This window comes from Sapajus apella, unplaced genomic scaffold, assembly GCF_009761245.1.
Source record: "Sapajus apella isolate SASKATOON/1434 unplaced genomic scaffold, GSC_monkey_1.0 scaffold49, whole genome shotgun sequence".
In the NCBI taxonomy this organism is placed as follows: Eukaryota; Metazoa; Chordata; class Mammalia; order Primates; family Cebidae; genus Sapajus; species Sapajus apella.
Window position 1 is genome coordinate 5,402,021 of NW_022436989.1, and position 16,691 is coordinate 5,418,711.

The 16,691-nt window shown below is 36.8% G+C and overlaps 1 protein-coding gene across 9 annotated transcripts in view; it reads left to right on the forward strand.

Moving 5' to 3' along the window:
- Positions 1-16,691, forward strand: part of CEP170 (centrosomal protein 170) — a 127,227-nt gene that overhangs the window by 20,743 nt on the left and 89,793 nt on the right. For all 9 annotated transcript variants that reach the window (XM_032242395.1, XM_032242396.1, XM_032242394.1 and 6 more), the window contains exons 2-3: positions 7,196-7,341; positions 15,937-16,026. In XM_032242395.1, the coding sequence (XP_032098286.1) occupies positions 7,237-7,341; positions 15,937-16,026 (195 nt within the window). In that variant the 5' untranslated portion in view covers positions 7,196-7,236. The remainder of the gene's footprint in view (positions 1-7,195; positions 7,342-15,936; positions 16,027-16,691) is intronic.

A 16,691-nucleotide genomic window follows, 5' to 3' on the forward strand; every position in this document is an offset into this window, starting at 1 on the left:
TGGATCCCGTGGTCAAGAGATCGAGACCATCCTGGCCAACATGGTGAAACCCTGTCTCTACTAAAAAGACAAAAATTAGCTGGGCGTGGCAGCGCATGCCTGCACTCTGAGCTACTCGGGAGGTTGAGGCAGGAGAATTGCTTGAACCCGGGAGGTGTAGGTTGCAGTGAGCTGAGATCGTGCCACTGCACTCCATCCTGGGTAACAGAGACTCCATCTCAAAAAAAAAAAAAAGACAAAGAATAAGAAAGTGACAACCAAAGAGGACTGGAACTAGGATTTAATGGCTAGATTTAATTGCTGTTAAAGGTTAGATTATTAATTTCACCTCCTGCCCCTAGAAATTTCTAGGTTATCCTCACTTCAAGACTTGTAGCAGCTCAGAGGCTACTCATTCATTGAAAATAGCTTGTCAAATGCTCACTCTAGATAAAACACTGGGCTAAACTCAAGGAATAAGAAGATGAAAAAATGTCTCTGTATTTCGGCTCTGGGCTGATTTACAATGATACCATCCCTACTGCTACCATCCATGTCTGGAGTAATGACAACCTCCTGTTGTACTAGTAATACCGTAGGCTTATCTCTGTCATGGCATCTACTAACTACCATTCCCTACAGTAGTGAGTTCCTTGAGGCAAGATTTTTTTGTTTTATCTTTGTGTGCCCTTGATCCTCAGAATACCTGGATTCTGCAGGCTTCTCAATTGCTGTTGAAAGAAGGGAGGGATGGAGGAAGATGGTTTTGCTGACTTCAAAGATCTCATCAACTTGAGATATAATCATATAGCTACAGTGTAGAATTATTAATGCTAAAAACTGTAGTCTATAGAGTAATAAATGTTTGAACAAAATATTGTGGAACTACAGAGAAAAGAATGTCTGACTCTGCCCTGGGGAAGTGCGAGTGAACTTACTGAAAAGCAAAACTGTTAGTTTTGTACCTTCTCATACTCTGAGATTTCTTAAGTGCTGAAATTGATAAGCACAGTAGACAGAGACTGATATCATTTTGTATTATGTCTAGTCTGCTTTCAAGAATAAATACTACAGTATTAGAAGAGACACTGAAGGCTAGGTATGCTGGCTCACACCTGTAATCGCAGCACTTCATAAGTTCAAGCAGAGAGAGAGAGAGAGAGAAAGAAACAGAGAGAGCGCGCACTGTACTGACAAAAAGAAACCATGTCAAATGTTGTGTAACTAGAAATATCTTAATTTCTGCTTGCTTTCAAAAATGTTTGAAAGATAGTCAGTTGGTTTTTTCCTTCCTTTTTCACTGCCATCCCACTGCTTTCTAACCTCCATAGTTTATGAGAAGAAATCTGCTGTTTATCTTACTGAGGATCCATTGTACATGAAGAATCACTTCTGTCACTGTTTTCAAAATTCTATTTCTTTAGATTCTGGCAATTTGACTGTAATGTTCTTGTGTGGAGCTCTTTGAGTTTATCTGCTGGTAGTTTATTGAGCTTCTAGGATATGTATATTGATGTATTCTGAAAGTATTTTTTTATTAAGATTTGAAATACTTTTCTGTCATATTTCCTCCTGGGAGACCTGTAATGTATATGTTAGTATGTCTGATGATGTCCTGTTGGTGCCTCAGGCTCTGCTCATTTTACTTCATTTGTTTTTCTGCTTCTCACATTGAAGATAAGAACAACTTCAATGATCTTATTTTCATGTTCACTGAACCTTTCTAACTCCTGTTTATATCTGCTTTTGAGCTCCTCTAGTGAGTTTTTTTTATTTTACTTATTCTGCTTTTTAGCTTCAGAATTTGTTTGGTTCCTTTTCATAATTTTTCTCTTGCTATTGATATTCTTATTTTTCTCATACACTGTTTTGCTAATTTTTTTTGTTGATGGTTTTTTTGTTTTTTTTTTTTTAGCTCATTCAATATATTTAAGACAGTATACACCTGATTTAACACCTTTGACTAATAACTACAATGGGTTTTAACAGGATAGTTTCTGTCAAATCTTTTTTGTTATTTTCATTGTTATTTTTTATCCTTTGAGAACTGTACTTTTTATCTTTTTTTATTTATTCATTTATTGTGAGGCAGTGTTTCACTCTGTTGCCCAGGTTGGAGTACAGGGCATGATCATGGCTCACTGCAGCTTCAACCTGTTGGGTGCCACCATGCCCAGCTATTTATTTTATTTTTTGTAGATATTAGGTCTTACTATGTTGCCCAGGCTGGTCTTGAATTCCTGGGCTCAAGGAATCCTCCCACCTTCACCTCCCAAAATGGTGAGATTACATATGTGGGCTACCATGCCCAGTAAGAACTAGACCTTTTAAGCATTATGTGGTGGTAGATCTGGAAATGTAATTTTTCCACTCTCAATAAGGGATTGCTCAATCTTATTGAGGGTTGTAGTGATGATCTGTTTGTGACTTTTGTAAACTGCTTTTGCAAGGTGTGTACTTTTGTATGTGGTTACTGGAGTTTCTTCTCTTTTCTCTGTGGTCAGCTATTGACCTGATAAAGATTGCTTTAACTGTCTGGCCTCAAAAAGGAGAAAGAAAAACAAACACACACTTTGTCTTTATATAATAAATTCCTTGGAAGTTTCTTAGACCTGTGGGTATTGAAACACTGGTGGCCAGCTTTTATGTTGGTTCCTCAGTAAACAAAAGCAGCAATGAGATCATGCAATCCAATATTTGGAAGACTGGGTCCTTTTTTGCATACCCTGGCTCCAGGAAGCCACACTAAGAATGTAGGAGGCTGTCTCCAGGCTGCTTCTTGGAGTTGTTGGGATTGTGACTATGGAATGGGGTGATAGCTGCTAGGACGAAGGATGGAAATTCCATGACATTTACCATCCTCTTTTACTATCCGCCGGAGTTCCAAAATAGTCACTAGGTAATTTCTGTCAATTGATATCTTCTGGTGTTTTTTTTTTCCCCTTACAGGCAGGATACCTGAAATGCAGAAATGTAATGTATATATTTTTGTAGTCATTTAGAAAGCATGAGGGACTGATAATTTAACTCAGAAAGTCTACTCTAAAACCCATGTCTATTGGACTAATCCAGAAATTCTGGAAAGAAATGTGCCTGTATCACATCAGGTTAAGACCTTGGTCATGTTCTGTACAAGTTGCAAACCCAAAGGCTCCTTTTCCATCGTTTAGAGGAACCTGAGTTGAATTATATGCCTTGGCTACTGAGGAAACTACCAACCAGGTTTTAGTTTTATCCATATGTGTGTTAGTAATATTCGATTAGTAGAAAAAGGGTATCCAATACTGAGGGACCAGTAGGAAAGCTGTCTGACAGGGAGACAGTCCCATATAAAAACACATAGTAGATTTGGTTTATATCACATTCCCACTCAGCAGAGAAGCTGTAAATGGACTCAGAGTCATTCCCCCAGCTCAATAAATAAATATCCCACATCTTGAGTATTACGTGTTTTGTTTGTATTTTTCAGAAACCGTATATTCTTTTAAGTCATATTAAAGTGAAGATGAAATATGTAAAAAGCCATTATTTTTATTTTATCCAACTATATAATTATTGTATTTTTATATTATATAATTATATATTACATATTTGTATTTTATATAATTACGCTTGATATGTCAATAAAGTATGTTTTTATAGCATATGAATAATGCTTACTAACTTTGTGATTTTGCTATGTTAAGAAACTTTCTGTTATCCATATTTGGCTGTCCTGTTTTAGTTTACTGTATGTAGGCTAGATTTATTTTCTTTTAACATGTCTTTTTTTTAAAAAAATATTTTAATAGAAATTTCTCTTTTATTTATTTTTCTTTTTTTAAAGATGGGATTTCACCATGTTGGTCAGGCTGATCTTGAACTCCCGACCTCAGGTGATCCGCCCGCCTTGGCCTCCAAAGTGCTTGGATTACAGGCGTGAGCCACCATGCCTGGCCTTTAACATGTCTTAATATTGTTTTTTTTTTTCAGTTCCCTTGAGTAAATGTGTAACTGTTGACCTATTTATTCATGTTGTGTTTTAAAATTGTCCTTCCCTGAAAATGCAGTATGCAGATTATATACTGCATTTAGATTGGAGGGCTTTTTTCTCCAGTAAAATTTTGATTCCCTGTTATAGACTTGGCCAGGAAGTATATATTCTGAACCAGGGAAAGAAATGCTAAAAAACAAGTGGACAGATGGAAGACCAACAGCATCTGCATTAAGGAGTTGAGTAAATGGGAGATGTAATAATCCACATAAATCAACTGTGTCAGATAAGCTGAGAAGGGAGTAAAAGTTGATTGTTTTAGCTTTATAGAAAATTATTTGATTGCTTTGGTGAAACCTATTGTTTTTTGTATAGATAACATGTAATATACAGGATTTTAACATAAAGTTCTGCATTTTACAGGATTTTGCTTTAGTGTGTAGAGATATATTTCTTATTGCAGAATATTCCATTTCACTGTAGTATAGTTTGCTTCTAATTCAAAGTGTAGTGGAATATACCATTGCATGGGAAGATCAAGTAACTCTTTTGATTCTTGAGAAGGAACTTGAGTACATACTGACATTATTCTTATTTTATTGAAGAAGAAACTAAGGGACATGTGATAAATAGCTAGCCTAAGGTCATGCAGAATAAAAAGTGATGGAACCAGGATTCAGACTCATATCTGTCTATTTGACTCCATGGCTTATGCCCTTAATGACTAAGCCCCGTTATCTAGGATAACCATTCTCAAAGCTCTGTCCACGGGTCTTTGGGAAACCCTTACAAGGTCCACAGGGTCAAAAACCTTTTTCATAATGCTATCAAAGCATTATTTGCCTTTTTTATTGTGTTGACATTTGCCCTGACATTACAAAAACAATGCAAGTTTCTGGCTCTTTAGCACAGATCAAGGTAGTGGCACCAAACTCTGCAAGGAGTAATTGTATTCATCACTGCTACATACTTGTAAGTTTTGTTTTGTTTTTTTAAAGTTAGTTTCACTTAAGAATTATCTTGATGAAATGGTAAACATTTATTTTGTTAAATCTGACTCTTGAGTCACATCTTTTGAATATTCTATATGACTAAATAGAAGTATGCATACAGCAGTTACGCTGTATACCCAAGTGCTGTGGTTTTCTGAAGAAGAAATTGTGTCATTATATGAGTCATCTGCGGAACTAAGCTCTTGATTTAATGAAATACCATTTTACTTTAAACAAATGACTGAGAGACACATTTTGTTGTATGGACTGGAGTATTTGGTAGACAATATGAGCTTGTCACTTCAAGGAAAATAAGTGATGGGATTTTTTTTTGTTTGTTTTTGACCAGTGATAATGTTTGAGCTGTCAAGAGGAAGTTAGAATTTTAGAAACTTGATTCAGCCATCATGAACTTAACAGCTGCCCTGTACTTAAAGACTTTTATGATAAGATAGTTGGTAATGTTAATGAATGTGATGTTTTAAAATAGTGTAATGAAACATGTCAACATTTGGAAGATCTGCATTACTCAGGAAAGCAATATTTTCCAAAGGACCAGTGCATATATAGTGTTACAAAATCCCATCAAAGTATAAGATGGATTTTTATATAACATTGTGTGAAAAGTTCATTGATATGCAAAAAACTTTCAGGAAACTACTACTCGTATAGCTTTGATGTAGTGTCAAAGAAAACTATCTACAATTATTTGAAAAGCTTATTAAAATACCTCTCCCTTATCTACCTATTTGTCTGAAGCCAGGTTTTCTTTATATATTTCAAGTTAAGCAGTATATGGCAATGGATTAAATTCAAAGCTGATATTAGGGTTTTTCATTTTGTTTTTTAAGGTAGACATTAAAGAGATTTGTGTTAGGTGTGCTCTGAATGAAGAGACCTCCTAAACAGGCTTTGTTTGAGCAGCAAGGCTGTTTATTTACCAATGTGCAAGTGGGCTGAGTCCGAGAAGCGAGTCAGCGGAGGGTGGTGGGATGGGAGTTGGTTTTATAGGTTTGGGGTAGGAAGTGGAAAGTTACAGAAGTTACATACAGTTCAGGGCAGTTTTTGCAAACACGGAGTTGGGGGTGATGCTGGGGGAGTGTCACAAGGTCCAAAGTCCTGTGTCACAAAGTTGGCTTATCAGTTAAGCCAGAACAATGGTAGAATGTCGAAAGTTCGGTTAATCAGGTACTGCAGGAGCTAGCTATTCTTCTTTTGTTCTTTTTGGGGGGTGATTATGGGTGTCACAAGGTCTAAGATCCAGTGTCATAAGATTGGCTTATCAGTTAAGGCAGGAATGGTTGAGGCAGGAACAATGGCAGAGCTAGCCTTTCTTTGTTCTTTAGACTTTCTGGCTCTGGGAGGCCATCCCGAGGTGTACGTGCAGGTCACGGGGGTCACCAGGGCTCAATTAGGGTATGGCCTGTGGTGCAGCCAGTTCAAAGAACCTTGCAATTTGGAAAATATAAAATAGTGCTACTCTTCTCACTTATTTTTGTTTCAGAAAGTATGGTTACTTTGTCATAGAAATGTTAGTAATTCTTAAATGAAATTCAGTTATTGTTATTTTAAATGAATTCATAAATACCAGTTTTATTTCTTATATGTAAACTATATACTTATGTATTTGTATTACCCATGTAAACAAATGCTCTTTGGAGTTCATTTTTTAAAGAGTATAAAAGGGTCTCAAAAACAAAATGTTTCAGAATTGCTGCTCTAGGAAAATGTGTTAAGAAAATAAAGTACACATGAGGAAAAAGAAATTGAAATTGCATTCTGTGTAATTTACACTTGGTAGACAAAGGACCAATTTATTTGGTCTCCATAGTTCTTAATCAGATATCATATATACTCATTGAATTCATTGTATCTAAGACATTTATTGGTAAGTATTGCTCTTTTTCTAATGCTAACATGATGCTAACATGAGCATTATCTTGAGGATTATAGCGTTTGTAAACTTTGCTAAAAGGCTTCCAGAGGTATGAAAACTATAAAAGTTTACTAGCTGAGCACCTACTTATTACCTTAACCTCTTCCTTTTTAATTGGACTCTTAGTGGAGCCTGTGGGCTTGCTTAACTGATGAGACTTTAGTATATATGTCATTTCCTGGGACCTGTAGACAGTCCATTTAGTCAGGTATAAATGTTGATGAATGCAATTCTATTAGGACTTCCAGGGTTTGGTGAATAGCCACTAAAGCTAAAAATATATGAATGTATTTTTTTTTTCATGTTTCTTTTCAGGATGACGTAGCTTTGCCAAAGACTTAGAAGCTAAGCAGAAAATGAGCTTAACATCCTGGTTTTTGGTGAGCAGTGGAGGCACTCGCCATAGGCTGCCACGAGAAATGATTTTTGTTGGAAGAGATGACTGTGAGCTCATGTTGCAGGTAATTGTGTCAGCCTTTTCTATATGTGTTTATTCAAAACTTGGAATTAGTATAAAAATTTTTTTCTGCTCCTTTAGAAAAGAGTTCTGTTTGGATTTGAGCTTTTTCTCCTTTTAGCTCCATCTATCATTCTAATTAATTTTTTGCCCTTTGAATCATCTAAAGAAAGTTCCAAGCCTTGAGGCTTATATTTTGTAAAATAAGTGCTTAGAATAAGGAATTTTATTAGTAAGTAGAAAGTTTCATACTATATACTTTTAATATAAGACATTGCAAATGTTCATAAAATCAGCGTAGCATGGAGTAAAACTGAATTTTGATTGTTGAAACTTCAGTGATAATGGAGGTTAGTTTCATCACTTAGAGATGTTCATTATGATGCCTGCCAGGAGCTCAAACATAAGCAAACATTGTTTACAGTTTTTAAAAGTACATTTTATTATGTATTTTTAAGGTATACAATGTGATGTTATACATACAAATAGTATAAAAGTTACTGTTATGAGGCAAATGAACATATTCATCTCACATAGGTACCCGCTTTTTGTGTGAGTGACAAGAGCAGCTAAGATCTATCCACTTAGCATGAATCCCATATGTAGTACAATTTTATTACCTGCAGTCCTCATGTTCTACTTAAATCTCTAGACTTGTTCATCTCACATATTTGCTACTTTGTATACTCTGACCTGCATCTCTCCATTTCCCTTCCCTCAGCTACTTTTTATTCTGTATCTCTGCATATTTGATGTTTTCTTTTTAGGTTGCACATACAAATGAAATCATACACTATTTATCTTTCTGGCTTATTTCACTTGACATAGTGTCCTCCAGGCTCATTCATAGTGTGGCAGATAGCAAGATCTCATTCTCTTTTAGGGCTGAATAATATTCCATTGTATACGTACACCACAGTTTTTTAAATCTGTTCATCCATTAATGGACACTTAGGTTGTTTCCGTATCATTGCTATTGTGAATAATGTTGCAATGAACATGGGACTGCAGGTATCTTTATGAGGTAGTGATTGCATTTCATTTGGGTACATGCCAAGAAGAGGGATTGCTTGGTTGTATGGTGGTTCTATTTTTAATTTATTTAAGAATCTCCATATTTTCCATAATGGTTGTACCAATCTGCATTCACGGTATACAAGATGTACACCCTTGCCAACATTTGTTGTCTTTTGATTTTTTGGTATTAGCCATCCTCATGGGTGTGAGGTGGTATCTCATGGTGGTCTGGATTTGCATTTTCCTGATGATTAATAGCATTGACCACCATTTCATATACCTGCTGGCCATGTTTATGTCTTCTTGGGAGAAATGTCTGTTCAGATCTTTTACCCTTCTTTTAAATGGGCTATTTGTTTTTCCCCTGTTAAGTTGTATGAGCTCTTTATACTGAGTCCTTATCAGCTATCTGGTTTGCAGATACTTTTTCCCCTGGTTTGTAGGCATTTCCTTTGCTGTGCAGAAGCTTTTTTGTTTGATGTAGTTCCATTTATTTATTTATTTTTGCTTTTATGACCTGAGCTTTTGGTGTGATACCTAAAACATCATTGACAAGGCCATTATCCAGTAGCTTTTTCTTTGTGTTCTTCCTGGGAGTTTTATAGTTTCTGTTATTATATTTAGGTGAAAAAAGATTTTTTTGGTTGTGTAGTTTGGAAAAATGAGAGAGTTTGGCTAAATTTGACAAAATTTTAAAATGGCAAAACAATCTAAAAGTCTTGAGAAAGAACAACAAGGTTGGAGAAGTTTCACTTCCCAATTTTAAAACTTAATAGAAAGCTAGTGGTACTGGCATAAGGGTACATATAGGTCAAAGAATAGAATGAAGAAGTGGAAATAAACTCATGCATCTATGGCTGCTGTGAATTGAATTGTGCCTCCCAAAAAGATATGTCAGTATACTTTCTATCATACCTGTGAATGTGACCTTATTTGGAAATAGGGTGTTTGAATATATAATGAAATTTAGATGAAAGTATTAGGTTCAGCCCTAATCCAGTATGATTTGTATCCTTATAATAAGAGGAAAAGAAGAGACACAGAGAGAAGTTAGCCATGTGAAGATAGAAGCAGAGATTAGTGTTATGCTAACACCAGAAACTAGAAGAGTCAAGGAAAGATCCCCCCCTTAAGGCTTCCGAGTGATAAGGTCGGAAGGTGCTCTGCCAGCACCTTGACTTTGAAGTCTATTTTCCAGGAGTGTGAGAAAATAAACTTCTGTGGCTTTAAGCCATCTTGTTGTGTTACTTTGTCATGGCAGCCCTAGGAAACTGCTACAAATTGCAGTTGATTTTTGACAGTGGTGCCAAGTTCATTCAGTGGAGGAAAGAATAGTTTCTTCAACTGATAGGGCTGGGACAATTGGATTTCCTTATGCAGCAGAATGAAATTGGGCCCCTATGTGACAACATATAAAAAAACAACTCAAAATGGATCATTGAGCTAAACATAAGAGCTAAGTATCCATCAGCAGAAGAATGGATAAAATGCAGTATATACGTACAGTGGAATATTATTCAGCCATAAAAAGGAATGAAGTTCTGATGTATGCTACAACATGAATTAATCTTGAAAACATTATCCTAAGTGAAATAAGCCAGAAACAAAGGATAGATGTTATATATAAACCCAAGCATGTCCTTTTTATTCATGCTGTATGGATTGATTGATTCATTGAAACAGAGTCTCACTATCACCCAGGCAGGAGTGCAGTGGTGCAATCAGAGCTCACTGCAACCTCTACTTCCTTGGCTCAAGCGGTCTTCTCACCTCAGCCTCCTGGGTAGCCTACAGGTGCATGCTACCATGCCTGGCTGATTTTTTTTTTTTAAGAGACAGATTTCACCATGTTGCCCAGGCTTGTCTCAAACTCATGGGCTCAAGCAGTCCACCTGCCTCAGCCTCCCAAAGTGTTGGGATTACAGGCGTGAGAACTACCACGCCCAACCTATGCTTTGTTTTCTTTAAATATAATATAAAGTTGATGAGGAAACTGCATGACCAGACAATAAAAAATAACTTAAACCTTTTCCTCAGGCTCTACTCCTAAAAAACTATTGTTCTTTATCTAATAGTAGCCAACTGCTTTTAGTACTGTCCTAGACCCAGTGTATTCTCGGAAATACAGACCATAAGAATAGATTGGCGTACTGGTCACCCGGTGGTCTGAATTGATGCTATAAATTATTTTGATGTTTTCTCAGTTTTCTGGTTTTATCTCAGAGCCAGAATTGTTTTTTTGTTTGGGTTCTGTTTTTTAAAACTACCCAGTTTGTTGGTTTCTTAAAATTAGTCCAAACTTTGTAACCTCAATACTTCTGCTATTTTATTATCTTAGAAAACATCTCTACCTCATTCTTTTTTTTTTTTTTTTGAGACCGAGTTTCGCTCTTGTTACCCAGGCTGGAGTGCGGTGGCGTGATCTCGGCTCACCACAACCTCCGCCTCCCAGGTTCAGGCAATTCTCCTGCCTCAGCCTCCTGAGTAGCTGGGATTACAGGCACGCGCCACCATGCCCAGCTGATTTTTTGTATTTTTAGTAGAGATGGGGTTTCGCTGTGTTGACCAGGATGGCCTCGATCTCTTGACCTCGTGATCCACCCGCCTCAGCCTCCCAAAGTGCTGGGATTACAGGCTTGAGCCACCGCGCCCAGCTCTACCTCATTCTTTATGAAATGAGATTAGTCAAGTAGCATATGTTATTTCTTTTCTCACAAACCTTTATTAAGCATCTGCCATGTGCCAGGCTCTCTGCCACGTGCTGGGGATCAATAGGTGTACAGATAGGGTCTATGTATCCTTAAGGGTTTAGAGTCTAGTAGAAAGAGACATACATGTAAACATGTAGGTATAAATAGCATGACCCAGGACAGTGATGGGAGTTCGTGTGGGGTACACTGGGTGCACAAAAGAGAGATTGGTCAGTTCTACCTGTGGAGGAATGTGGGGATGAGAAATTCAGAAAGACTTCAGTCTTAGAACATGGCTTTCTGGAAGGCTAAGAGTGTGGTTGAGGACATGACTTTGAAGATAGCATGGCATTTATCTGTTTAGGTAATTTAAATAGTCTGTTGTAGTTTATCTAGAGAATATGAAGGCAAACATTTTGAGAGATTAGGACTTGGCGGCTAGAAAAGGCCAGATCTTGGAGGGTCTTGGGTGGTGTATTAAAGACTTTATATTTTTTCCCTTAGTAAGAGGACTCCGGAGTTTTTAAGGAGGGAAGTGTTGCCTTGACTTGTTCTAAGTCCAGCACCTATTGTTTAAACTATTCCGTTTTACTGCCCAGGAATTGGAAACTGGAATCTGTAAAAGGAGTTAGGAAATTATAATAATCTAGGAAGAGAAGGTGGAGTTCTAAAGAAGAGAAAGTATCATTTGAAATGAATAAAAGAAGAAAAGAGTAGGAGAGATTAGAGGTAGGATGTGCCTTCTGGTTATATATGAATGAAAGAGAGGAAAAGTCTCTAAAATCTGGAGTTTCTGGCAATAGGTGGAATTGAGGAAACAGGTGAAATTGAGGTAAGAAGGTATACTTTGGGTTTGACATTTCTAAGGGATATCTTGATTGAGATATTCAACAGAAGGCTAGAAACAAATAAGATAATAGTGAGGAGAAGAGTCTGAGCAAAAGGTAGAGGTTTGGCAGATGTGAGCGTAGAGGGGATAATTGAAGCCAGCAGGATCTTGGTTATATAGAGAGGGAAATAAAGTCAGGGTAAAAGGATATAGTTGCTTAGGAGAAAAAGTAGGATCAGAATATTAGATGTTTTGCTGCTGTCAAAGCGCTAAAGTACTATGCCAGTAAACTATTATAAATAGTTGAGAGAACTTAAAGAATGAGATAATGTAGTCAAAGAGACTATTACAGTTGAGATTCCAGAGGTTGAATCAGTTTCACCTGGTAAAGGCTATCAGTGGGAGTGATAAAATACCAAATGTGGTAGGGATTTGGGTTGTGGGAGTTGAGAATGTTAGGTTTTTATACAGGTCATCCATGTGGACATTTAATATCAGTCTTGGCGAGACAGCGGTTTTAATGAAAAAGGAAGTCTGAGAACCAGAACCTCAAATCTTCAAAACGTTTAAGTTAGAGTGACCCCAAATGATTGCAGCATCTGAGGAGAGGTTTGTGTGTTTGTGCAATGAATACATACAGAACTGGTGATAAAAGCTTCAAAAACAGTAAAGGGTTATTCATTGAAGGGGAAAAGTAATAGTCCAAAAGCCACAGGAGTAAACTGGAGGGATTCAGACTCGTTTTGAATTCAACAGGATGTTGGCTTTAAGAGATGGCTAGCATCTTCTTTAAGGGAATGCAATGGAATTAGTGTTTTCTCAGGGGCAAAGCCAGCAGATTTCAGTTAAAGGAAGAAAGGAGAAGGTAACAATCCGTGAAAAGCTAGAAAACCAAAGAGTTTGAAGTAAAATGGATTCTCAACAGTGTAGTGCACAGCCTTGGGAAGAGGGTCTCTATCGGAAGTAAAAATCAGATGGAAGAGGCACAGACTCGAAAAACACTGAAAAATAAGTGTTTTTCGAGTCTGTGCCTCTTCCATCTGATTTCTGTCCTGAGCCCCAGCCTTGTCCAACCTGGAGCTCTGGACAGCTTTGATACGGCCCAACACAAATTCATAAACTTGCCTAAAATATTATGAGTTTTTTGCAAAAAAATATATATTTTTTTTAGTTCATCACCTATTGTTAGTGTATTTATATGTGGCCCAAGACAATTCTTCTTCTTCCAATGTGTCACAGGGAAACCAAAATATTGGACACCCCTGCTATAAAAGGCCAGGGACTAGAATCTTCAATTCTTACCAGAAGTTTAAGTAACAGGAATAAAGGGCCTGGTCAAAATTGCCTGTCTTTGCAGTTTTAAGCTCAGATCAGCTAAGGTTTTCCCATTAGTATCAGAGATGTGATTAAGTTAGCAGTCTTTGTTAGGATTTAAATTATATATTTCTGAGAGATTTTTATTAAATTGTCATTGAAATATTTAAATGGGTTGTGGACTTCAATTTGTCATACACCTCTGGTTCAGTTTAATCTAGAGGAAATGTGAATTCGATTATGTACAAATGAAAACAGATTAATACTTAAGTGGTTAGATATCCATTACATATTCTTACTGTTCCCCTAGTTTTCCTTGACCCAGTCACTAGTTATATTATGTTCAGTAATCTCAGTTTTCTGCTTAATTCCTGTGGTGGGTGCTGAAACACATTGTTATTATATATATGTCATAATAACTAAAAACATAGGAATTTTTTTAATTGGCTGCTTTCTTAAAAAAATAGTTACACAAATGGGATTGTCTTGTTCTGTGAGTACTAAGCTGATACTCCTTGCCTTGAGTTCCTGACTACTCTTCTTGAAAAGTTGTTACTCTCTTTATTAAACAAACAGACGACATATTCTTGTGATCCCACATAACAGGCCCGCTCAGCACTCACTAATCCCCACAGTTGGAATGGCACCTCACTTGAGTCAGTGGGCTCTGTCCTCCTACGTCTTCAGAGTGCTCTATCTTTTGCTGTAGGTGTTTATGTACCGTTGGTATTCACCGTGAGCAACTGGAGGGCAGGGTGCATTGTAGATTAAGGCTATTCCAGATTTCAAACAAGTTGTAGACTTAGTGAAGCAGCCTATCCTAAATTACTTCCTCCTCAAATCAGTTTTTTCTCAATATCCCTGATCTGTGTTTATCACACTCCTTCGAAGGCCACCATTCTCTGGCTCCATGAGCAGCCATTCGACTTCTTTATTCCTATACCTGATGGTAACCTTTCACTTTACTTTGGAATTTGCCTTTTCTCCACTCTAATTTAGATTTTTTTCCCTTGAATTTCAGTCCCTTGTCCAAAGGATTTCTGCCCATTTTCTGTGTACTCTTTTCCTCAGAGAGAGATTATCTGTCAGGATCCATTCAGTATTTATTGAGAGCCTACATGTGCTTGAAATCTCACTTACAGCATTTAGAGGTTTATCCTTAGACTAGATCAACTTGATAAATCGACAAAATGGTGAAATTATTTTGCTGAGTGGTGCTATGTTGCTTCTTACCAACTTAGGAACTGAATTTAGTATTTCATTAGTTTAATCAGAAGAACAAAAAATTAAAACAATGAAAGCAAAAATGAATTTTAAATAATTTTTAGATTTAATGCAGGAGTTTTTTAAAATCTCAAGTTGGTCCACACTCAAGTCTCCAGCAATTAATCACTTCACCTTTAAGTTGTCCTACCAGTGGCTGTTTCTAGCAGTGGCATTTGCTCCTGGCAAGCTGTCATTCTCTCTGTATTTGCTTATCTCTCTACTTTTCAGGGTGGTAGTTTGCCTTGTGACCCCAAGTTGCTGATAAAACTAAGATGGATTTTTGGTTTTCAGTTTCTTAACACTTTTCTTATTATGAAGATGGGAATGATGACTTCCAAATTCTTTCCATGTTGGACCAGAAACTGGAAGTCATGTCTGTTCCCCATTTTTGATGCTTCCTTTGCTTTTAGTATACCAGAGTTCATACAGTAACCCTGTAATACATGGTGATCAAGTTCATATTCATTGGTTCACAGACTATTTCTTCTGTGACTATAATGATATTTCCTTTTAATATCAATTCCTTTTAATACCAGGCTTAAGTTTTTCTTTCAGGTGCTTCTATCTGCAAATAACTCACTAAGCCCCGTGGGTGGGGAGGGAGAGCGCTTTAAAAGAAACTTAAAAGCAATTTTCAAAAACCACAGTTTGCCATTAAAATACCTTTTTTGACTTCCAGTCCCTTTCCCTCTTAGAGCTGTCCCATGCATTCCAGTTCTAGAACCCATATTTTAAGTGAAGATAATTTTGTTCCGAAACATATCATATTGTGTACCTTTTCCTCTAAATCTTTGGACTCTTTAAGTAGTTTATGCTCATTTTTAGTTTTGAAAGAAGAAAATCCTACAAGGTAAATATTTTTTAAGAATAAGATCTATAAAACATTATAAAATTATAATTCACACGATTTCTCTAAAACGATTTTAAATTTAAAAACTTAAGCTAAGGCTGGGTGCAGTGGCTCACGCCTATAATCCCAGCACTTTGTGAGGCTGAGGCGGGCGGATCACAAGGTCAGGAGTTCGAGACCAGCCTGGCCAATGTGGTGAAACACATCTCTACTAAAAATACAAAAAATTAGCCAGGAGTAATGGTGCACACCTGTAGTCTCAGCTACTCAGGAGGCTGAGGCAGAAGAATTCCTTGAACCCAGGAGATAAAGGTTGCAGTGAACCGAGATCATGCCACTGCACTCCGGCCTGGGTGACAGAGTGAGACTCTTGTCTCAAAAAAAAAAAAAAAAAAAATTAATACATTCAGCAAAATCAGCTGATGTAAATTCTCAATAGTAGAACTTTAAAATTTGACTGCTTTCCTCTTTGGGGAATGTTGCTAAATTTTTATTGTATGGTAGCACTATTTTAATCTCACTTAACCCACATTTACTTCAATATTTCCTTGTGTTTAATATTAGGTATCTAGTTAAAATGTGATTGGTATTTATTCTAGTATTTTTTGTATTAACTTAAAAAATTCCTTTCAGTCTCGTAGTGTGGATAAGCAACATGCTGTGATCAACTATGATGCCTCCACGGATGAACATTTAGTGAAAGATTTGGGCAGCCTAAATGGAGTAAGTTCAGAGTTTATTTTTTTGTCCTGTTTGAACATTTCTTTAATATATTTTTTTAATTTTTAAAAAAAAATTTTCACAAGTAGTACCAGTCCAAGCATTTGTTTAATATTGTAAGAAGAAAAGTCAACTTATATTTCCTAGCTATATTTCCTTTTTATTTAATTTGTATTTTACTTTTAAATGCTTATTAGGTACATAGCACTTTGGGAACCATCCAATAAAATATGAAACTAGCCCATATTTCAACAAAGAAGCTGTGGAAGCAGTACATACATGGGAATCCAGAAAGTGGTTGTCATTGTCTGTGATGGCTAGAAAAGACTTCTTTAAGGATTTGAAACCTAACCTTGACTTCACTGTATGGCTGGAATTTGTATGAGGGAAAACAGTAAAAATTCATGGCAGTAAGAATGCAAAGAAGTACTCTCAGGGACAGAGAAGTAATGGTTAACTTTGGAAAATAAAAATGGAGGCTGGCACAGTGGCTCATGCATGTAATCCCAGCACTTTGTGAGGCTGAGCAAATGGGTCACATGAGGTCATGAGTTCAAGACCAGCCTGGTCAACATGGTGAAACCCCATCTCTGCTAAAAATAAAAAAATTAGCCAGGCTGGTGCACATGCCTGTAGTTCTAGCTGCTCAGGAGGCAGAGGCAGGAGAA